We start from the raw sequence: 25,118 nt of genomic DNA, 5'->3' as shown, positions 1-25,118 counted from the left end.
CGTGTTTTCTCTCCCTTTTTCTTTCTTGTCATCCACCTGCAAATCCACTCTACCACTAACCTCTGGCCTCCTACTGTGTCTGACAGCCTCCTTGCCACATGTGAAAATGTCAGCATCAGCATGACAGGGTGAGGACGCTTACTAATGGGTCATAGGTCGGAATCATGTCACCACACTTCTATGTGGGGATGATGTCGGGGATGGAGGGGCCTCCAGTGATTACACTCTCTGAGATCATCGGGAGGGAAGAGCAGGCCGTGTTCAGCTGTGTGATTCAGCCGTGGCTGCTTGTCTTTGTCAGAATATTTTGGTGTAAACATCGTGTTATGTACGCTCAATTAGGAATCAAATTAGGGAATAGTAAACAGTGAAGGGACCTTCGTTTTCCAGTTGTTTTATCACTCTACTCCTCTGCTACCTTCAAATGTGCATAATTACTCATCCCCCCTTCACAGGCCTCTACACTCATTAGCGGGGCCTCAACCCTGAGCCAAGGGGCTGGGTATTTTAGGATACATGGGTATTTGAAGCTATTGTTAAGCCTTGCTATAGCGGTCCTCAAAGCATTTTAACATTAGCTAAGCTGGTCAGGAAATACGTGTTTTTGAGATCAGGGCTTTTCAGCTAGATTCAGAGGGGGTTACTTGCAAGTGGGTTAGCCTCAGATTTCTTTTTTTTTGTCTCTCTTTTTTTAAATACAAAATGTGAATATGCACGATTAAATAATTCAATGGAAGTGTGTTTTAAATTCTCTTTACGTTGCGTCTAGTTTTTGAGCTGTTTACCAAGTGCTTTGTGTTTGACGTTATCATCTCATCCAGTTAAAACCTTTACAGCGGTATGCAGATGTGCATAAAAAACTCTTTGCAACTTAATTTCAAACAAATGTAATAAATAATACAGTTTTTATTGGGCGTGGGAATGGATAATAAAACACCCTGTCTGACTTCTCACAGCTGTTTTAAGGCCCTTTGTTAATGTTGCCATGAATAAATAGATGGCAGTGCTTAAAACAATTAGTTCATTCATTTAATTCATATGATGTTAAGTCCTCCTGAGAATCTTACCCTCTATCTCAGACACAGTCTCCCTGCAGCCTTGCTGCAGCACAAGCACTCAGGCTTCATACCAACCCTGCTGACTCACTGTTAAAGAATCTGTTTGGGTGATATTATGGTGACAGATTTGTAGGTACCAGCAGGTACTGCCCAGCAATCACTTGAATGTTTGGAGTTCAGTGCTTTTGGATTGCAAAATAGGACAACTGGGACAAATATACATTTAAAGGATATATTTTAGAGACATACACACAAGATGAATGAATTGTTTTTTCTCTTGATTATAATTCATAGGAATGAAACAAGCAGCCAGTTTGAAAAAAAAAAAAAAATCAATCCACAGGACAGATCTTGTTGGCTCAGGGAGCCGATCTGTCAGAATCCTTGTTACTCTAATACTACACCTGAGAGTGACTCCTATTACGGTGTAGCATGGAAAGTGCATTTTGTATTCAATCAATATTACAAGCACATTGCTTTAATGCCAAGCAACTTAGCTGTAATCCCGAGCTCCACAGAGGTATACATGCAAATGAAAAATCTAAAATTAGAATGAACTAATGCTGATCATTTTCTTTCTATTCATTAACACCAAGACATATAATTTCTTTTGTGGCTTCTTAATTATATTCACTCGCTCTCTGTTTGTATTAGTAGCAGAACAAGGATTTAGAAATCAAATAAAACAATAAAGAAAATCGATTCCATGAAAACAACTACAAAGCCTGTCAAGAAGTTGATGGTTCTCTTTGATCATAAATGGCAAAACAAAATTCTCATTTACATGAAGAGATTACTTTTCACAACACTTACCTGCAGTCTGTCCTTTCCCTTTGTTGTTTTCTATAAAGACTCACATAGATTACTGCGGCTGCTCTCAACTCTGTGTGCAGTGCATGCTGTGTAGGACTATACACTGTGCAGTGCGGCAAGCTCATAGCTTGAAGCCTGAATCTTTGTTCATGTCCACTTTCATTTTCAATTACACAATATGTGAAGAAATAACAAATACAAAAACTCTAATGTGGCACCAAGGCATATACTACATTATGCATCAGGCAAAGCTACACAGGTAAAGTGTCTCGCTGTTTCCAAATGACTGGATTGGCTGATAAATCTCTGATCACTCCCCCCCCCCCCCCCCCCAGTTTCAAATTCTACACAGACAGAAAAGGTAAACTTCCGAGCAAGCTTTTTTTCTCAGTCTATAATTCAGACCCAGGATAACAATTTATTGTTCACAATCCACAGTTTCTCATCAGGTTAAGCTCTGCTCATGACCAAGACTATGAGCGGTGAAAAAAAAGGATCGAAGGCTGTAAATGTAATAGACAGCGTTGAGCAGAGCAACAGCAAAGGAGCAAAAAGAGCAAGAGTGGGCATCTTTGGATAACTGCTATAGATTAATTGATCTAGCCATGAAGTTAATGAGCTGGATCCTTTTTAAAAGAGACAAGTGCTGAGACAGAGGAAGCTAATGGTCTCTCACAACTTCGAGTGGTAAGAAAGAGAAAGCTATTTATCTTGGAACATATACTTTATTCACCGTGCGACAGAATCGCAAGGTAATTGACGGGGCCTGTAACTGCTGATTTTATTACCTCATTCTGATCATCCTTCTTTGCAAGTCGTGATCCACAGACGACTCAACATGAGACGCAACAACTGACTCCTGACTCTTATCTCCAGATAGCTGAAGGACCATTTGCAGTGAGAGCTTACAAAATGGATTTAATTTGACAATAACGTTTGTGAATATCCTAACACCATCGCATTAATGTGCCTACGTCGGGAATCTATGGGGCTTTTGTGATTTCAGATTGATCAAATCAGTGCTGCAATCATATTGCAATCAAACACTGACAATAAAATGCTCCTTGCTCACAGAACTTTCCTTGACTGATTTCACCCCTCATCGAGCAACCCTCCATCTCTGTCTGTCTTGCCGCTCCCCCTTTTTGTCTCTGTTAGTTGGCAGCGGGCAATGAGCCTGGTCAGTCCCCTGTTAGGTTCTGATTACAGTGTAGATTGTAGTGCAAGCACATGTTACTGCCTGCTGAGCGCCGATATGTTTCGGAGGGCGGTTTTCTCTTCTACCTTGCCAGCCAGGGATGGATTGGCACAGTAGAGTTTCCTGGAATACCAATGCCTCCTCGTCTTCTCAATCTCTTTCCCCCGCTCCTCTCTGACCACTCCTCTATCTGAAAGATACGCTCACTGCCTTGGCACGTAGCTGCATCTTCCTGGAAATAAAATTGACCTGAGCCAATGTGCCATGCGCGATACAGAGCGGCCAACTGCCAACGCAACACTCGGTGATGACGAGTCTGTGTGGAGCTAAGAGATTATATATCTTTCTTGATCTGTATCATACCCCTATAATGCACGCACGCACACGCACACACACACACAGACACACACACACACACACAGATATGAATGCACATGCAGACACACAACTCGTGCATGCACTTTCAGTAAGCCAGATTTCCCAGTCGGCTGGTCTGTCATTGGCCGGCTGTTCAAAGGGAAAGTGTGGGCCAAAAAAATACTGGCTGTGAGGTTACCATGGTAACAGCCTGCCCAGGGGCGTGGGCTGTCTGCTAAATTGTGCGCTGGTTTGTTAAGGCTGACGCATACGCACACACACACACACACACACACACACACACACACACACACCTTAATTTTAACAGAATGTGTCTTCCTACATTCATTGTCTAGCAGACACCTGCTCTGTTCATTAGCATTAGCAGGCAGACTGTTGGATTTCACATCCTTATGTGAAGCAAACAGATTATTTTAGAGATATCACACACAAGCCTGTTTATTTTCTTTAGCTGGACTCTCTCTCATCTTCTAGCTGTTTCACTGCTGCACTGCCCTCTATTGAGTCCAGTCAGACATCATTTTCATTCTACAAACATGCTCACACAGAGGAGTATGGTGCTGAGCCGCTATTATTTACCGAATATGAGGGCATTAATGGGTGTCAAAAACTGATCAGAGGAAGCGTTTTTTTTTCCTATGATGCACATTTGTTTGTTACTTCTCTTTTTTCAGCTCCTTATGTGGTCTGTTACACTTCTCTTTTCAGATAGGAGACTACGCTGCAATATAGCACTGTGTGGAGTTTCAAAGGTACCCTAATTGGAGGATATCTGAGCTTTCTCAAGGGGGTTTAAGTATTGTTCAGTGGGGTTTGTGCAGCGTCAGACATTGCTGTATTGGCTAGTTGAGAGGACAGGTATGTCAAGATGAGAGGTGTTCGGTGAAGAGGCAGCTAGACCAAGACAGCAGAAAGTTTAGAGGAGTTGTATGTGTGTGAATTTATGTGTGTGTGTGGGGGAGTTTGTGTGTGCGCGAGCAGGTTGGGGTGTGGGTGTGGGTGAAGGTGTGCGTTTTAGATGGAAAGAGAGGCTCTGACAGGGCCAGAATGGACAGATGATTAATGATCAGGGGGAGTGTTCTGTGGGAGGAACTCTTCAGCACCGCAGCTCTTAACAAAAGCAGACGAGGTATGCTTCAAGCACTGCACTCTTTCAACCGGCGCTTTATTCCTGAGAAAACCTCTCCGGCCCTCTTTTATTCTTACTCGCATTCTCTCTTTCTCTGTGAGATTAGAGGGTGATGACAGGGAGTAGCGGAGGCTTACGCTGACCAGACGTGCCAAGTGACATCACCCATGTGAACCATGCATGCCTTGAAGTAAAAGAAAGAAATGGCCGCACTTGTGAGAAGTTATATACATTGTAGTAGCAGATCTTGGGCTGAAATGGGTTTCATGAGTCCCGGTTGACATGTGTTGGCAGTTTATGAGAAATATGCAAAATTGTTCTTGAATCAGTTTCTATGAATGAATAAATCATAACCCTAAAAGGCAGTTTACCCTGACTTTTAATATCCTGCGGGCATTTCCTGATGACTCTGACAAGCCTTTGTTTCCAGCCATGCCTCTGTCTCAAATAATTGTATTGTGTTTTTCAATGACCTTGTGGAGAAATGGAACACCTGGGTTGGAAAAGCAGCTCATTACGTGGATTGTTGGTGGAAAATGAACAATGACAGAAGAGTGAGGCTGAATACCAATCGGGTGCAGCGCTGATTGCCTTTTTGTTTGAAGATGTTGGCTGTCCTGCCACGTTTTGTGTCCCCTCTGTCTAACAAACATGTTCATTTCACCACTCGATTGATACTCTGTGATTTATCGCATAGGCAAATCTATACAGGCATGCACTTGGCATGTACGCAGCTTCCTGTGGTTTGAGTGGTAGAGATCTGTCTTTCTGAATGACTGAGCAACAAAGTAGTGAAATAGGGGTCAACTGGGGTCTTGACCCGATCATAAGCCTGTCTGTATGAGTGTTTGTGAGTGGGGGTGTATGCATGACTCCAAAGCCTGTTAAGACTGTGATCCATTCCATGTGATGGATGAGGGCCAGGGTTAAGGGTGTCTCGTTGAGCCAAGAGTTGTGCTGAAGGGTCACTGATGCTAACTCACAACTCTGTGCCCTTCTGTGAGTCACGCACCCACTCTACAAAATCTTTTAAAACCTCAGACAAGCAGAGTTGGTGCTTCAAAGCTGAAATTAGTAAAACTGTGTGCACTTTGGGAAAAATCTATGTGGATTTCATCAGGCAAATAGCTATTTTAGAAAAGAAAATGTCTTGACATGAGTCATAACTTTAATGTGCTTAACTTTGGTGCTAAACGTCAACATTGGAGTGCTGGAGAAATTTTAAGCGATAAGTATCTCATATTACAGAATGGAGCTCTTTCCTTTAAATCTCAGATTTATCACACAAGCTTGAGCACCTTTCCACATCAAGAGCTGCATACATTTGACTGCCTTTCCCACAATTTGCTGCCAAGCCATTTCTGGTGGTTTAAAACCTTCATACATACTTCAGAGTGATGCCAGAGGAAAAGCCAGGGGAGGACTTTGTGCCCTGTACCTTTGATTGGGTTTGAGTAGGAAAGCCATTTCCAAAACAACCCATCTTGGTCATAATCCTTTGCACTGACTTTTTATTACTCCTAACTGTACATTTCCATTTTATCTCACACACACCTGCTAATGCTTGGGTGACAAGCTAAAGTAATTCTTATTCCACCGCCTCTATAAATTCCCAATTACCCTGGATTTTGATGGGCTATATACATTCTGCAACTGCACATTCTGAGCACATGCACCTTATGTGACACAGTACCAGTGTGCCTTCATGTATGATATATTGCCTGTGGTGTGCACTATATTATATGCTCAGCTAACCCATTGCCTAGTCGTGGTAACCTCTGAGCACTGACTTCTGGCTCTGCCCATCAGTGACTGTTAAAGCCTGCCCATAGTTCATATCGCTAATCTTCTCATGTAGCATTTGTCCTGGCCAATCAATACATCACTGTTGTGTGGAAGCACAATCAAAGTTTTCCCCAGATGAATCTGGGATTTGGACACGTGTGATCAACGTGCTTGTTTATGAGCTACATTCAGATTGAGATTGTTGTGAATGGCAGCAATCTAAAGAGGAACAGTACCTGCTGGGAAAATGACTGACAGTGAGGAGATCATCTTCTCATCTCTCCCGGTCAGGCTTGCCGTGACATGAGGTCGTCACAGTTAGACTGTGATGAGTAGCGAGCAAGTGATCAGCAGCTGCCATACCTCTGTCAACTCGCCGCAGAGTGAGCTAGAGAGAGAAAGAAAGACAGCCAACCTTAACGAGGATTCAAACCTGTCAATCAAAGCAAGAAAGCAGCAAGGGGAGGAAAGGTGGTAGAAGAGACAGAGCAATTCATTACCGGTGGGACAGACCAAAAAAAAAAAAAAAGTGAGGGCAGAGAAGAAGCGAGAAGTAGAGGAGGAGAGAACAATGCAGCGAGAGAATCCTATAGAGACCACTTGAAAGGAAGGAATGTTTTGTTTTTTGCATGCACTCAGTTCAGTTGTGGGTTATTTTCCCACTGGGGAGACTAATTGCTTGTTGATCTAATGTTCTATCCCCTCCTGTCCCTGAAAACCAACACATTTGATGAGTGATGGGTCTATGTGCATTTTTTCTGCAGGACAGGAACTCCAGGCCTCCTCCAATCTAAATATTCACAAATCAGGGGAAAAGACTTTGGGCTCAGCTCCAAACTCATGAAGCATAACACTATGCAGCCCACCGCTGCCCGCCCTTAGAACGAGACCTCTGAGGGTTTGCTAACATTGCTCACATCACTTTCTCATTCTCTCTCTCTGCCTCTGCCCATATCTGTTTCTTCCTCCCTGCCTCCCGCTCTGTGAGGTAGATCAGTGAGCCGCTAATTAATGAGTTCAATGCAAGGATTCATTCACATATTATGTGTCAATTAGAGAGAGAGCCTCGGCTCCAAGGTAGGAGTTATGATCTAGACGGACATACACCCTGTGCTGGGTGGAAAGTGTTTGCATGTGTGTGTGCATCACTGTCTGTTTGTTTTTGCCTGGCTGTCACTCATCTCCCCTCCTGTAATGCTGATCGCAGCATCTTCAGTTGTCCAAGGAGGGACATTAAATCATCTCAGGTTAGAGCATATGCTAGTCAAGTGGCGGAAAATGCGGGTGCACCATTTCATTTAATGGGGTTAGCAGCGGCTCTACACGTGTCACTGTGTAAATCAGTTCAGTAAATGTATTCTGGAGGTGAGGATAGCATTGGTGCCAGTGTGGGAGTGTTTTTCAGGGTGTGTGTTTATTTGAGTGAGTGTATACATGAGTCGAGGAGAGTGTGTGTATATGCATTTTCTTGCTCGCAAGTTTGCCTTGAGGCACTTTTGCAGCACTGCTATCTCAGACGGCTGATTCAGCACAGCCTCCCCTGCTTTTCTCTTCACTTTTGCCCATTTATGAGTGTCCACGTTAGCTACTGTCTGTCTGTAAACACACAACCCGAGGGCAGAACCCATTGCACGTATTCTGCTCACACCCCATTAAGCATACACTGAACAACTTATTGTGATCCCTTTTCATAGGAGTCGGGGCAGTAGATTTGTGTGTGTCTGTGTGTATGTGTGTCTTTGTGTGTGTGTGTGTGATGGCCATGTGCATGCATGTGGCTCTCGGTGCATCCTGATGTATGAATTTTATACAGCAAAGATGATGACACATAAGTTCTCTGCCCCTCTCCTGCTGAAAATGAATTTTTGATCTGTGCTTTATCGCCTTGTAATCTCTGATATCTCTGGAAGTTATTGTGTTATAAAATGGCTCTGCAGCTGGTTTTTGCTTCCCCATATGGCCGGGGTTTTTTTAAGGGCCGGCATATTCTCACAGTAGAAGGAGGTTGATCTTCTCACACATGAAATCTGTGTATAACAAGTCAAGAGAGGTCGCAGACTTCAGCTCCTGCACACTAAAACAGTGGCTTACACCCCCGTATAGGAACATTTTTACCTTTAGTAGTGTCTTACAAACCCCGTAGAAACCTCTTTTATATTGCTCCATACATGCATCTTTAGTTTCCAGACAGCTCCAGGGCATCCACAGCATAGCAATGTGTTTTACTCACAGGGAAATCCTTGTGCACGGCATCTGTGATCTGCCTTACAGCTCCTAGGGTTGTCGGATAAGCTGTTTGTGGTTGTTGTGGTCTGTTCATGTATGTGTGTTTGTGTGATGGTCTGGCTGTGTGTGGACAGTGTTGTGTGACTAGACATGAGGTCAGTCAGTTAGCCTCTAGTGTGTCTGTCAGCCCCACCGAAGGAGATGGTAGAGCAGCCTCTGCTGGGGGCAACAGCATGAGTTGTGTGTGTGCATGATGCCTCCTCTTTCTCCTTCCCCTGCTTTCTTTCTTTATCTCTCTGTCCTTCGTTAACAGCCCATCAGAGAGCCAGGCTGAGTGGTATGAATGGAAGAGTCATAAAAAGAGGAACCTGCCCCCCCTTTTTTTTTTTACAGTGAAATAAAATAGACTCTGGCTTCCAACGGCAGCCTTGCAGTGGAGTCCTCTTTTAATGAAGCATAAATTTTTTTTAGTTAAATCTTAAAAGCCGGATGACACGAAGGTCTAAAGGTTTTTCTCACATAGCTGGTGTGCTACGTTCTCCACGGTTTGACCCGGCAGTGAGGCGGAATGGAACCAACTCCTTGGTCATTATTGCTTTAAATAACTCTCCATTTACCAAGCTCTTCATAAATACTGGAACAGAGGGCTTTTAGATATAGTACACACATTACGTGGTAAGCAAATTTGATACTGATTTAACTGGTTTCTTTTGCTTTTAGTATCTGAAACACTTAACCAATGGCTCACCGTAGTCTGCAGCCCTCGAATGAAACCTTTTGTTCTTGATATGTCTCGGCTGCACACGCTTTGTTCTCCCTTTTTAAATACTGCCAAATATGGCTGTCACAATTTCTGTGAGAAAAGGAATATAACTAGATCACATTTTTCAGCCACAGTCGGGCCTTTACAACCTTTAACTCAGGCAAATAGACGCAGCTGGAGAAACTGTAAGATGCTTGTCCCATTAAATTTATAACCCCCCTCCCCACCCCATTCTGGAGTGTAGCGGCACCACGGCTTCCTCCCCCATCAGTAAGCCGCTAAAATATTAGACATTTATCATGGTTATTATCGTGAGTAAATCCTTCCACAGTGCAGAAACTCCTCAGCTTTGTATTCTTTTGGGATATGAGGGTAAATGGATTAGGTTATTGCCTGGACTTAGGGGCAGTGATATCAGCCACAATAATCTTTGTCCTCCACCGCGGCCTTTAGAATTTAGGGCTCAAACACATCAAGCCAACCTCCACAGACTACCAATGATGTTGCCTCACGTTGCACGTCTCCTGTTAAATTTGAAACATTTGTACTGAGACATACTGCAAATTCTACAGCCGATCATCAGCTAACTACTGACAGGCACATCTGTCCTGTGTCTGAGAGAGAAGGAATACAGTCAGCAGGCTATATTTTAATCTAAAAAACATTGTGGAAAAGAAAATAAACTACCCGACTATTTTCATGCCACTATCAATCTGGTTTAACAGTTGTGGTGAATGATTAGAATACGAATTGAAAAGGTGTCAGAAAACATTTTGCACTGTAGTAAAGTTTTTCTTTGCTTTTCATTTCTTGATTTTACACTGGAGTTGTCAGCCTGTGGTCTTATACTGGTGGAAGGAGAAAAGAAACAGTGGAGGTGAGAATAAGACAGAACCATGTGAAACCACTGCTCTGCTGTCAGACAGCTCCCTCTCACTGCCTTGGCCTTGGATTTAACATGCTGAAATGGCAGAATATGTGCTGATAAGGGCCAACAAATGCCAATGGCAACCACCAGGATGCAAAAACTACCAATACTTTGCCACAGACTCTTTTTCCAACAGCACCCAATGGCCAACTGTCAACGGGACGCATCTGGGTTTGCTAGAGTCAGACAGACTGGCCCTCCTGATTGTGCACATTAGTGGAATTTTCATGATTTGTACTCTTTGATTTTGGGAAATATTTGTTTTCTTGCCAAGACTTAAATGAGAAGTTTGGTACCACTCTCATGTCCTGTTAAATACACAGCTACAGCCAGCAACTGGTTGTAACAGCGCTGTCTAAAGGCAACAAAATCCGCCAACCATCACCTCTAAAGCTCACTAATGGACAAGTTATATATTTAATTCGTTTAATCCACACATCGAATTTTGTGGTGTTACTGGGGTAATGTGTGGGACTATTTGTAGTCAGTTTGGTCTCTTGTCTGTCTCAGCCTGTTCACATCTCTGCCTGCTGTTCTAGCTGATATATTAGACCCAGATGTCTGGCTCATGCATGGTACCTGGCTTGTGGATTTTTTTTTTTTCTTCATTCACTGTCTGACATTGTTTTTCTGTTCTCACAGCATGCCCACCGGGTACCTTCAAATCAACCCAGGGTCCAGGTCTGTGTCTACAGTGCCCTCCTAACAGCCGCTCCACAGCTGAGGCTGCCACCATCTGTGTGTGCCGCAACGGCTACTACCGCGGCGATGCTGATCAGCCAGATGAACCCTGCACCAGTGAGTATATCGTGCATGACATGACATCCCCTAACACCGTCACGCCCCTTACATTCTCACAGGACAAGCACCTGTAGTAGGCGTATCCATGTATGCATTGTCCATTTAATATAAATGTGGATGTGACATTGATATTGAATACACTGGTCATGCATATAAGCCATTACATTTTCAGTGACAGTGTAGAGATTGATTTTTCTATCTCACTTCCTCCTCTATCTCTTTCTCACTGTTATCAAACCAGTGCATGTAGTAGCATTTAAATGAGCAAGAAACTAGAGCCCTAGTTGTCTTCTCAGTCTGGTCATAATAATTACATTGCAGGGTTTCTATCATTGACGTCTCCATCATTGTGCCAGTGAGTCTCCCCTCCGTTATCTCACCCTCTCTGTCTCTCTTTCGTGCTGTTGTTCTTTCTTTCCGTCTGCTATCATCCCCCGAAGTCCTAATTACTCAGGCAGATGCTGCGAAGCTTCGACACTGTCCTGCCGTTATCCGCTGGAGATCCAATAAGGCCTCTCACAGCTTCAAAGTTATCTTAATGCGATGTAAAAGCAATATGCTAAGCCTGTCCTGTCGTCCCTGCTGACACACAGTTACGCAGAAGGGGAGAACTGTTAGACCCCAAAAAGTTTGTTTACCTCTTCTCCCTCGCTGCCACTTGGGAGTGTGTTAATGGTTTGTTCTCCTCACAACATCAGACGTTGAAGCGTTATAGGTGTGGTTATGTATTCATTTAGCCTTGATTTATTCACACAGACCTGGCTAAATTGGCCTCAGCAATGAGCTCAGGACCACATTCCTATCCTAATCAGTGAGCAGCTGCATAGGGTATCCTTCATCTCTAAAACGTGTATTGAATTTGCCTCTTTTGCGATGTTTCCTATTTATAACTCTGAATAAGTGCCTTAAAGCTACAGGGGAACCTGATGCAGCCAGGCTGTCTGTGTGACTGTTTGAACGCTTCCCAAGAGTCGCCAGCCACACCTTTAGGCTTTGGATGTTCTCAACGGATGACACCTCACTTTCACCTTGAGTTTTCTCCACCCTCCCATGGTACACCGCATAGCTCTCCGGTGAATTAGTGAACGCTCCATCAAGTATAGCATCTGCCTCTACCTTGAGGCCTTGAATTTTCCCAAAGCAATCTCCACAACAGCTCCCCAGCGGAGCTTCTCGAACAGATCCCCTCCAGTCGCTGTTGAGTTTCCGAATGCAGCCTGTGTTACTTTTTTCTCTTTTCAATCACGCCATTTCCTTTCTAGTCTTATCTTCTCTGTCCATTTGCTTCTCTGCTTCTTACTCCGTTTTCTGAATTGCTCAATACAGCTTGAGTCCTCTCAATATCGTAACATTTAGGCTAGCGTTTAGGTACCCAGTTACATAATTGTTCATCAGATTACCCACTTGTGAATTACACAACGACGAAGAGGCTGTATCTCAATTCTTTGAAAAGTGCTTTTATTCCCCACACTTGCATTTAAAATGTCCTATTGGGAATTTTGTTTTCAACCACCCCTTTTAACATTAAAATCTTAAACCGACTTTAATTCCTCCTCAGTTTGTATTAACAGAATTCTTTTGCAACAACACATGCAGATCCCTCTCTGAAGAACCATACTGTAGCAGCTGAGCTTGATGCTCAGGGTGCCCTAGATCTCATCGGGGGGGCCCAGTGAGATCATCCTTGTAAGATTCTCTTTAATACTTCGGGTCCTGATGAGAGTGCGACTAGAGTAGCTTAAATCAGGCCAATCTGTAGCAGCAGAAGCTGTAGCTTTAGCGCTCCTCACAGGCGTCAGAGCTGCGAGTCCCTGTGTGCTCCAGATCAGTCTGATTAGCTTGCTGATGGATTGTCCAGCGCCTGGCTCTGTCAGCAGGGGAGGGGGGACTTCACAGCATACGCCCCCCTCTTTTCCCTCAGGGATATGCCAGGCCTGGGATGCTCTTCAAACTACCCCTCCACCTCCTGCCCCTCCTTTATCCCAATCTTCTGTCTTGTGCTGACTCCAGCCTTGCCTGAGGGGAGGAACACCAAGCGTTCTGTCTCGCAGCGTGAAGCCCACTCCTCTCAGCTTGGCTATCCAGCATAGTGCGCTTTGGGACAGTGGTTTGCATAGCACCGCATCCCCTTCTAGCCCCTTCTATGGGTTCCAAGCCCCAGTCTGACGTACAACTACCTTCCCGTGGGTGTGAATGTGCGAAAAAGAATTCATGTGTACATGTGAGAACGGTGTGGTGGGGGGAGGTCAGCCAGCTCCAGCATGCTGGGGCCAGTGGATTTCTCTCAATTTGTGAGTCAGAGGAGGAGAATGACAAGCTGAGTGGTAACTGAAGAGAGTCAGACGGTGAAACCAGTGCTGATTGGTCCGTAGGGGAGAAAGGATGCACTGATGGAGCATCCTGGTGTGAGGAATGGTAAAGAAGGGAAGGGACTGATGGGAAGACACGATTAATGACAAAGATAGATAGAAAAAGTCCATTAACAGAGTAGGAGGGATGTGACAAACTGAATCTGTACATTTGAGGTTTTAATCAGAAATCAGAAGAAATGATGGATTAAAAGAGCTGTCTGAGGAGGTTCTACACAAAGCCTGCAGTTACGCGGGATATGAGAGAGTCTCAGTGAGAAGATGTTATGTAAAAAAACATGCTGTATATGCATGTTTACGACTTGGAAACCAGCAGTGCCAGCCACCAACCAATTCATGAGGAAAACGTTTGGAATGTAATTGAATGAACGTAAATACAGGGTAGGAGATGGAAAATAGGATGGTTCTGACGGTTTCCTGCATTCCTGATCCATACCACATTGGCCCTGAATCTTGTGGCTCACCCTCAATACTCATATCTGTGGCCTGTCCCCTGAAAATCTCCTTGAGCCCTGTCAAACTCTTTCTAGACCTCGTAACACAAACAAAACCCATCAAAATTCCTGACTGAAAGGACAGGCTTATCTGCTTTTCCATTCTCCTCATCATCCCATTTAGACTTTTTTTTTTCCTTCTTTGCTCTCCTATTCACCGTCTCTCCTCTCTCCTTGTTCTGTTTTCAAAGAGAAAGAGGAGTGAGACATCAAAGTGCATAAATATTCTGTTCTTTTCTCAAAGTTTTTTTTTTTTTTTCCCACATCAAGTCTGTTGTCAGTTCTGGAGTCAGTTGAGGGTGCTTCACACACCAGTCAGCTGGCCAGTTTCCTCTCACAGTAATGCAGTAGTAAATGGAGCCAAGTTAAGGTAATCGTCTGGTCTACTCGAATCCCTACACTGGCTAGGCAGACATAATGCTCCAGACTGATGTGCACATCCATGCACACATGTTCAAAAATGACAGCGGTCTCTCTGTCCCAGTTACAGCTTTATGGATACAGTCAAGGTAATTTAAGAGGAGTTAGAGTGATGTGGGTGTGTAGATTCCCCTTTAGTCAGTTAAAGAAAAGCTTCTGTGTATTCACATTGTGTCTCCTCAGAAAAGGCTGCACCCACACCTGCATCTCCCAAGCTGCACTCCAAGCTCACATACTACACACACTAACACACACAGTCTCTCTATGACTCCCTCAGTATCTCAGCCAGACAGTATTAGTCCTTATAACATGTTTTATTTCATGTCTCACCAACCCACACAGCCCTTCTTTCTTTCTCCCAGCTCCTCTGGCTGTGATCAGTATCTCCACACAGGGACCTTCTGTTGGTCCCTCAAGGCCTGTTTCACATCATAAAAACAAACAGTTTGAAAGAAGAGAACCATCAGCCTCAGACCATTCAAAGGGTGTATGAGTAAACAATGTGCAGAAGTGTTTATTCTAGGCATTTGGGGCACTCTGTATATTAGCAGCTGAGGGAGAAAACTGGGCTACGGTGTTTTGCAGTCCAGGTGGCACCTCAAAGCCCGCTCGCTAACAGGGCAGCTATGCATACCTATCAGTCTGTGAGTAGCCGTGAGTCAGATGATGATCCCTTTGAGTACCTCATCATATATGTATGTTCGTGGAAGATGTGGAGACGAGGAAAGAGATTTTTACTCGTCCAGTTGAGTTAAAGATGCACAGTAGCACATTACAAAACAGTATGTTGCAGTTTATTGTAGGGACATATGCTTATTTGAAATCTTTAAATATACCTTTCCCAACCTTACCCAGCACCCAAAGATGTTTTTCCTCAGACATGCACGTTCTCGAAACCAAACTTTCAGCGCATTTTGGTCTTTTGTTGGTGCCAAGACCGTAGCATGCAATGTTCCTTGGTGTTTTCATGCCCCACGCAGCTTGCAAGGTTCAAAAGTAGGAGGTGTGGTGCAACAAGATGGGTGTTACATGCATCTGAAGAGCACATAACAGACCTAACCTCCTCAAGTCAAGTATGTTTTCAGCTCAGTGACAGTTAATCATTTGGTTCCATGTTGATCAGAAATTACAAACACAGTCACACACACACACACGCACGCACACACACGCACGCACACACGTACGCACACGCACACAAATTGTCAGGTAAATGCATTTCTAATTACAATATGATGTGATACAGCAGAATTGTCAATGTCATGTTTTGGTTCAAATTAAGAGGGTGACTCAGACATGTTAGGTTCTTAGAAAGAAATCCCAAACTCTCTCTAGATAGTCGTGTAAACAGGATTATTATGGGGTATTGTCAGTTTTTGTAACCATGTAAACAGCTTACACAGACTATTCCTTGACTCACAGTTTTGGCAGCAATACCATTGTTGCTGCATGTCAACAGAAGCAACTCTAATTGAGTACAACCTTATTAATCACAGAAGCAAAACAAACCGAAAGGAGTCAGCAAAACAATATAACATTTTATTTTCAGTCTGAAGTGTTTGCTTTTCATAATTGCGCAAAATAGTTGTTGTGCCGCTTATTGTCTTGGATGACAATCATTATGACCTTAACGAGCTTAAAAAGGCACATCATCTGGCTCCCTATATACTTTGCCATGTATGCATACCTTACTGCTCTGTGCAATCTGGACAAGCCTATTGATTTCCCACTCAGAGCTGGTCTGCACTCTCCTGTGCATTTGCTTTGCCAGTATTGTCATTGGCCTCCATGACCACAGCTGTTTAAAGGGTGTGATACGCATAATATGACAGGCTGAGGAGATATGGTTCAGAGCTACATGAGTGCTATTTACATCTCCCCTCACCAAACCTTCTTGTTTATTGTGCAGTTGCCCATACCGAACAAACAACACGTGCATGATTCGCCCTCAGTGTCCTTGTGCAAATGACCTAATCCTTTGCACTGCACTGATTGCACCATTAAAATAGAGCCCTTACTGTGCTGTGATACAGTTCATGTCACAAAGAGCACATGAGCTGCATGTGGACGATGTTTTGCCCCTTTAACCTAAAGCAACATGTATGTGAGCACAACCAAATCTGACTGGCATAGCTAAATGAACGCCAGCTGAGCGCCTGTAAGTATCGTTCACAACAAATTAAATCCTATGGCAAATTAAAACCGCCACAGGCTGCAGTAATAGTCTTGCAAATCACTGGTTAAGTGGCAGTCACATTTGATTTCTTGTGCCATCCCTGCATATGTGGAGCTTGGTTGTAATTGGAGCGAGTGAGCGTGACACCTCGTTCACACCTCAACCAGGAAATGTTTATTTCTTCCGCCGTCGTACAAATATATTGATACAAACGGTGCAGACGCAAATACAAGGAAACAGATAGTTAATGCGTGTGTGTTTTTGTCACATGCATTTTCCACATGAGTAGACGTGCGTTGCTTTTCCCAGCAATGCAAGTTTGGTGGCAAGTGTATGGATGTGATGGATGATACAGAGGATGCGAGCGGTGTGAGTAACATATGAAGTGCCTACCGTGCAGTCCCCAAGGGGAAAAGCCAAAGTGCTGCCAATTCCCTCAGATAGCGTGTTCCAACCAACACACACTCTTTCTCGCCGTATTTTCCCGCCACATGTAATACAGCTGGTAGCATCCTTGGACCAAATTATGTTCCATCTGACCGTGTATCTGAAGCACTAGCTGTCCTCTCAGCCAGACCATAATAATCACACTATGGAGGTCACGCCCTTCCTGTCACTGACCTCTCTGTTGTTGAGGCGCTGAGCTCAGGTCGCAGCAGTAACAGTGCCGTTCCCTCACCCTTGTGTGTTCTGCCGCTTTGTCCCAGCTCCCCAGGGCTATCCCACATAGCTTTGCGGCAACAATGATTAATTGTGTCTGTGTTGACTGAAGTAACTATTTGCCCTGTGCCCACAGAAACGGGAAACTCAGTGTGCTTAAAAATCTATACTTATTCCTCTTGTTGTCATATTTTTCTCATGGGCAAAAAGAGAGGAGAGGAGGAAAGAAAGTACAATATACTAGAGAGCTGAGTAATTCCTCGAAGGGTCTCTAGAATTTAGTAGATTTTTACTTTCACAGTAGTCATGGATCTAATAGTGGGTCAGTTAAACTCCTCTTTTAATGATAAAGGTCAGGCTTTATGGAGGATGAATTGGTACCAGTTCAGCTCTGCGGGGCAGCCTCACTTAACCCAAGCAGCACTGACTAAGGGCTTTGGAAAGCTTCTGCTTTATCGGCAGTGTCTGCTATCTGAAAAGAAGGAGCTGCCTCTGAGCAGCCGGAGGGACACAAAGCCTCAGCTAAGCAAAATTCTCCGCTGCCTTTTGAACAGATTTTTAACTCTTCAAGAATTGTGCTCCAATTGCGGGAGGCTGAACAAGTCACTTTTCTGCACCCTAGTATTAAGCCACCAGTCAAGCAAAACAATAGTTTTATTATTTCTTGATTTCTTTCTGAATATCGTCTTTGAGGTTCTGCTCCAGCTGCGGGCTATGAGGGAGTGAATGGGAGCGTGAATCTCCAGAGCCACTCGGATAAGAATACTCCATGCAACACTGCATTTTGCTAAATAACCAATGTTTGATAGACACAAACGTCTCGCTGTATGATCTCTCTGGCTGTGAATGGAATAAATTAGCATTCCAATTGTGCTGAGGATGGAGAAAAAGGAGAAAAAGACAAGTTGCTCTTGGACAACAACACTTATATTCATTATAGGGTTGTAACTTGATGAAATTAACCTAACAGCAGGCAGATTTTTGTTTTTCCTTTTTCTTATTTTCTTGACAAGCAGTGCATTATTTTGCTTAAAGGATCACGATAGCTCCCCTTATAATAAAACCTTTTCTGATATAAAACGGTTCCAGCTGTACGTGTAAATGACCTCAGCTACAATGGCATTTAGCTGAAATATTTTCTCTGTGTGTCTGCAGGTGTCCCATCCAGCCCGAGAAATGTGATCTCCATTGTGAACGAAACCTCTGTGATCCTGGAGTGGCATTCTCCCAGGGAGACAGGCGGCCGCGATGACGTCGTCTACAACATAGTCTGCAAGAAGTGCCGGGCCGACCGGCGCTCCTGCTCCCACTGCGACGACAATGTGGACTTCGTCCCCCGACAGCTGGGCCTGACCGAGACCAGGGTGTTCATCAGCAACCTATGGGCTCACACCCTCTACAGCTTTGAGATACAGGCTGTGAATGGCGTCAGCAATAAGAGCCCGTACCCTGCCCAGCATGTCTCCATAGACATCACCACCAACCAGGCTGGTAAGTGGCTCCTGCTGCTAGGTGTGATGATGATGATGTTTTGGTGGCACTGATGATGATGGCGACTATTCTTATCCATCTGCAATATCATGATCATCGTGCAATCTTCCATGCATTCTTTTAAAATTGTATCCTCTTTGTAAGTAATCTGGCTTCTTCCCTCCAGTAGTAGTTTTATTTCATTCGTGGAACAGCAAATTCTACTATCATTGCACAAATGTGAACCGATTCACCTCAAAAGACCATCATTTTGCACCATGTGCATTTCAGAGTCTCACTTCATGGCATAGCTGACTTCAGGGCTACTAAGATTTCACATCGCTCCAGCATGAATAATGACTTTAAGGCTTGAAGAGTCGGGCCAGCTGGTTTAGTGAAAGTTATACATAGTTTACATGCTCTCTTTCCAAGCCTGCCTTCCCTGAATCAAAGTAATAGCTTTCCCTTTTGAAAACACGACGGAGGAGTTCAAACCCAGACCCAAGACACAGCATGTTAACGTCTTGTGGCAGGACAAGCGCAGTTCACCACATCATCCCTCTTTTCCTTTGTACTTTATTTACAAATCCGACCCGATGATAGAAGTTTCCCCAGTGTGCATTTCTCTTTGGGCATTCCAGGAATTCCTGCGTTTTACCATTGGTAAAGGTAATCATCCCTCCAAAAACAACACAAGTCATTCATGAGACCTCTTTTTTGAGGTTCACATCTGGATGTTGAAGGCTGGTTACTTCACAGACTGACACATCTCTTTGTTGTTTTTCTTTGGTCTTTGTTTAATGAGGCTGTGTTTTGATAGCAATGCCGCACAGCAAGTCAGTACTTCTCTGTTCATGGCAGGCTACAGTTGAAACATGTCTGTGACTCGTCAGATTTATACCTGCCGCCATCCTGCTTTCTTAACAAAAACAAGAGAATTAATCTCTCTTAATTTGGCGCCTTTCGCATTTTAGTCGCACTGAATATTAGGTGCAGAGGCATTATTTCTTTGTTGCACTGCTCTTAGCTTAGCTGACAGACTACTTTCACCTTTATTCTTTTATAACAGCTATTCAGGTTCAACTCTGTTTACTATTCAATACTTTAATGTCAGACTGGAGGAGACTGACCCAAGATAGATACATGAACAGCTGCTGTTTTCAGGCCAAGCTGAAATATTCTTCACTCGTGCTCTTCCTCTCTGTCCTCCCTTTCCATGTTCGTGTGCATGTGTTTGCCTTCTCTGACTTTGCCTGTGATGGATCTGCGTCCAGCCAATGAAAATGACCTTCATCCAGTTATCTTCCTCTCTCTTGCTCCCTGTCTGTCTCTCTGTGTGCTTGTGTGGGCTCATCCTCTAACTGTGCCTGAGATGGGACCTGAGCCCAGCCAATGGAAATGACAGGTCGAGGAAATTGTCTTTGCCGGTCCTTTTTGCTACAGCGTTTTTCATGCTCTTGTAGATCTTTGACTTGTGCACAGACGCACCTATCAAGGGACAAGTATTGACCAAGTGAAACATTTAAATGAGGCTCTCCTTTCATTTTTCTTTGTGTTTCTGTGGATCAGTCGGACCGTGAAAATCACAGCAGGAGCTTGTGGGACCTAATAACAGACATAAAGTGGAGTTACAGGGTGGTGAAGGGACTGTTGTTGGCATTGTTGGTTGAGCTCACACTGGCAAGGGTCCCCTCAGGAAAGAGTTACAAGTTTGTCAGCTTGGGGCCCTGTTGGCCACGCACCGTGATTTTCTGTGTCATGTACGGTAATGCGCTTGTGTTGAAAAATTTGTAGACTGATCCAGTGATTATAGACCTAATGTCGAACGAATTCAGAATTACTGATGTAAATTTCCTCTTTAATTAGAATGAACTTATTTCACATTTATTTCAAAGACCAGTGAAACAGAAAATGCTTTATCCAGATTCCTTTTGTATGGGAGTACATTTTGAAATTAAATTTGATCCACTTGGTGGTGGGCATACCGTATTTGATTGCAACAACTCTCAGAGGAATGTAATGACCAACTGAACTTGTCTTTGTCTGAGAATGAGTCAGGGGAGGAGTGGGCGGGAAGACCGGGCAGGATGGAGAAAGGGAGAGCTTCTTTTTTTTTTTTTTTTTTTTGACCAGACTGCAAGAGACTGTGACAGTGAAAGAGAGGAAAATGAGGGAGTAAATAGGTCTGATTATCAGGGTGGCCTAATGGTGATGACTGTCCCCATTTGACAGGCTAATAGCACACTTGACAGATAGATGTAGAAGAAGCAATGCCCAGGCCTATTGTTGAAGTCTGCTGCAGTAATGAGGTGTCTGCCAGTAATCTGCCAGGCCTATGTCCAGCCCTGTGTGGCCCTTTGTAGCCAGGTAATTGCACTGTTCCTAGTTTCGACAGGGGGTTTCATTGGCAGGCCACTGAAGAGACAGAAGTATCCAGGAGGGATTAATGTTGATAATGCACTTCAAAAAGTGGAGCCTTTCTTTAAAAATCAGGGCTCTGTTTACTGTCGGTTCTCAATGAAACATGTTGCCATTTTTGGGAACCTTGCAATTCTGTTGTCCATTTATTTGGTGTTTGTGTACTGCACCATGATGTAAGGTTGGGAGAGGTGGCGTAACAAAGTTCCATGTAAATTAAGTAGCAATAAAAGAGGTGTCTTTATTCTAAAAAAAAACTGAGCCTGGAGGACCATGTAAATTCCTAATGCAATGCAAGTCCACAAACACACAATGGGGGTCATCACAACAGTAAAGCCCAATATGGTGCAAATTCTTGCAAATGGGATGTAATGTTTTGGAAAAAATAAATAAAAACATTCAAACTTTGTTGAAGAGGACCCGCTGCCTCTGAAAATATAAAGAGCTCATTCTAATACGAGGAGAACACAACAGCTCTTATTTCAGGTGATTTTACACTAATTAAAACATACTGATGAATATTGTGTTCCATTTCTGCCATACTCTGCCAGTACACCCCCCTAAATCCTACACACTGGACCTCTAAAACAGTGAAATGACAACAGCACAATCGAAACCCTGTTGAAACTTGCTTGATTGTTTCGCCATCAGAATGACAACTTCAGCACTGTGAGACAAAAGCAAAGGATGGCACTGTTTGGACTAAACAGACGAACAATGCACACCCCTAATTTCACAAAATGTCCTATCTATGCCAAAGCCAAGACTACTGGTAGAATAGACAGATTTCTTTGTTTATGTGACATGGCATTGTTTACGCACATCAGGGAATGCACAGGTGCATGGATATCCATGCAAGTAGTCCATTGAATACTTTCATTTCAATTTTGTTTCAAATTGGAACGAGCTATCCGAAAATCAATCCAGAAAACACTGATTTGGTGTTGTATTAGAGAAGCCATGCCATGGAGTGTGCACAAAAGCTTACACATTTATATCTTAAAAAGGAATTTTACCATCTTTATTTTTGTTTTTCTTAGTTTGAAAAGAGGAGTTCATTACTGCCAGAAGAATGTGGCACAGTTAAGAATAAAGGGTGCACTGTTCACAGTCTCCTCTAAATCCCTCTTGGCTCTGCCTTTCAAGGTGAGCCATTTTTGTCATGTGCTCTTGTGCTCAGCACAGCTGTTAAAGGGAAGGATGATGGAGGAGAAGAGTAATATGATTGCTGAACAGATAATAATTAATCAACATAACCTCATATTTATCTTCCATTTTACCAATCCTTTTTGCAAATAGCACGCATGGATGTGCTTCCGCTTGATATCAAAGTTAATTGCAAGTGCATTTAAAGATGTCACTGTGACCATGTCATGACAATAAGGACCTGTAATCTCAAAAACATTCAGTACATCTCCGTTTAAAGGACCGCCACCTCAAACACCTACAGCTGATAATGCTGTTTCAGGCCAAGCAAAAGTGAGACAAATTGCACTTTTCCTGGCGTCAAAGTCAAAGTTTAAATTTTTGTAGTTTCAAAGTCTCTCCCTTCTGTCTGGGTAAAATAGTACCAAGAGGCCTTTTTAAAATAAGTCTTCTACTCAGCTCAAAACAACATCATCGGATAGAGGATTCTGGGGATAAATAGAGCCTTCTCATGAGACATAGACTGTCGACAAGGGTAATGCTATATTATTACCTTTCTAGTACTCTAAGAATGTCAACCTATGAGAGACCAGATGGGTGAGTGGTCCTTAAAATAAGCTTATGCAGGAAAGAAAAAGTTTGTGCTCGTCTCTCTGGCATCTTTTTCATTTGACATGGCTTTAGTGCGGATTAAGGAAAACCAAGAGACCACCTAGAAAACAGTAAAGCAGCAGTAGTTAGAGGGGTTATGGTGTAAATTGGCCATAAGACGAGAAAGGTGAGAGGAGGAAGAGGAGAGCGTGGATGAGGATGAGGTGAGGAGGGAATAATGGGGGTGAGCAGGGAGCTGGAGGGATTTAGTATGAATCACCAAGGAGGCCATTTAACTGCCCTCGATCCCAGCGTGTGTCTGGGAGGAAGGACTGATCAATAGTGTGATTTAGGAGTTCATTCACGGCCTGTGCTCTCCTGGAGATATGCACACGCACACACAGAGACACACACCGATACAGACGCACAAAGGTTATATACTGCCCCCTCTTAGGCTATCATTCATGGCTGGCCTGAATTTAGTCATATTTATCTGTGTTAGCTATTGAAAAATAGCCATTTTATGTCTCTTTGTGAAATAGTGCGGTTTAATTTTAACGGTAGGAGACACTCTCTGCTTCTAGTGAATTTATTAAATTGCCGAATGACCACAAAGATAAATATATATGGTTGTCACGCTGTGGAAGATAAAAGTACTTGTGGTGAAAGCTACAGGCATGGCAGCCATGTTTTCTTATGTAATCCATCCTGGACACTTAACCTACATCCACCACTGCTTCAGATGAGGAGGGTATTTTTCATCTTTTACACATTTTTTACAACTCCTTTCTACTCTGGTAGTGCGGGGGTGGGTTGGTGAACAGCACATGAGAGAAAAAAGTCCCTAAATCTCATGACTGGTGCTATCTTTCTCAACCAATGCCTGATGCTCAACAGTTCTCTGATCTTACTGGCACGGCCCTCTTGACCTAGATTGTGTGCCAACAATCCCTCAGACCATAGAATGCCAAGTATATCTACAAACAATCCCCCTCCACTTAGCTGCTCTGTTTGGAGAGCTATTCCCACAGAAACGCAAACACCACTATCCTCGGCCTTCTATGGGCAAGTCCGACCGGGTGGGTTGCATTCAAGACACTAAGATGCAATGTGCTAGACTGAAATCCAAACAACCAGATGAATTAAAGAGATCTGCGCTCTGTGGGGTTCTAAAATCAGATGAGATGTTAGGCAAACATGTCCATGGAGGGTATTCAAGACACTACTCATTATGTCTTTTCAGTTTACAGGCTGCAGAGTCTTTCCATTTGTTTTTTCGGGGGTTGCTTTTTTCCTTGTTTCTTCCATCTCGCTGCTGCCCCGATGTATCAAAGCTAGGGTGTCCAGTAGTTTCATCATCTTAGACGGTTCTTCAGGCTCTCTCCGGGTGCCATTTTTATTTCATTTGATGCCTGTTCTCATAAATGTTGGATCCTGTCCCTGTACCCAGAAAGTGAGGTATTAGCTGCAGGCAAAAATAAAAGTGTGGGCTTGAATGCTAGTGAGTCCCCTCGTCAATTCTGATGTCTTCATATAGCATATTAAGTGATGGTTGTAAGCTTGTGTGTGTTTGGGTCTATGTGAAAGTATGCTCATGCAGTGCACAGGGTGTTTTTTTTTTTTTTTTTTTTTCTTCCATTGGACAGAGAGAGCTACGTTCAGTATCCTCCACGTATAATGTGATTCTGAAAATAATTCCAACCATCCACCAGCACCGTTCCTTGACAGAAATCCACAGTGCTGAACTGATCCCTCTTTATGATGTTTGAGAGAGGCCCATTACCATATAGTCATGGCTGGCTTGGCCCTCTGAGCCCCTGCTAATAGGGAGGGTAGTAGTTAAACTTATGCCTTTGACAGAGGCGCAGCACATGACTATAGGCTGCTCTCCTCATCTGAGACACTGAGCCCCTATTAGGAGGCTGCATGGTTCAATGGTGTGCCAGCATCTTAAAGCACAAACCACAAGTGCACTACAGAGAAAGAACACCTCGGCTTGTACAGTATATGTGGTTGCGAATGGGGCCAAATGTATTTGTGCGCCTGTGTGTTTATTTTCTGTGCACACAGTTGAATGTTACAAGATCAGCTGACCAATTATAGTCCAACTTGCTGTCCAATCATTTCACTGAGAGTAACTGAGGCAGAGCAGGAACTTGCAGCTGGGAATTCAGACGCGAAAGCTGAGCTGCATGAGGAGCAGAGACGGCCATCTGCACTCAGTCTATCCCAGGAATCCCACACGGAGAGGGAGGACTCAAACTGATAAAACTAATATCGGCTGTTTTTTTAGGAGGC

At 43.6% G+C, this 25,118-nt stretch overlaps 1 protein-coding gene across 2 annotated transcripts in view; it reads left to right on the top strand.

Moving 5' to 3' along the window:
- The window catches only part of ephb1 (EPH receptor B1), a 152,463-nt gene that overhangs the window by 81,216 nt on the left and 46,129 nt on the right, over nt 1-25,118 (top strand). For both annotated transcript variants that reach the window (XM_076745811.1, XM_076745810.1), the window contains exons 4-5: nt 10,921-11,076; nt 18,351-18,686. In XM_076745811.1, the coding sequence (XP_076601926.1) occupies nt 10,921-11,076; nt 18,351-18,686 (492 nt within the window). The remainder of the gene's footprint in view (nt 1-10,920; nt 11,077-18,350; nt 18,687-25,118) is intronic.

This window comes from Chaetodon auriga, chromosome 12, assembly GCF_051107435.1.
Source record: "Chaetodon auriga isolate fChaAug3 chromosome 12, fChaAug3.hap1, whole genome shotgun sequence".
Lineage (NCBI taxonomy): Eukaryota > Metazoa > Chordata > Actinopteri > Chaetodontiformes > Chaetodontidae > Chaetodon > Chaetodon auriga.
The sequence above is the reverse complement of the archived record's forward strand: the minus strand, read 5'-3'. Positions and strand labels throughout refer to the sequence as shown.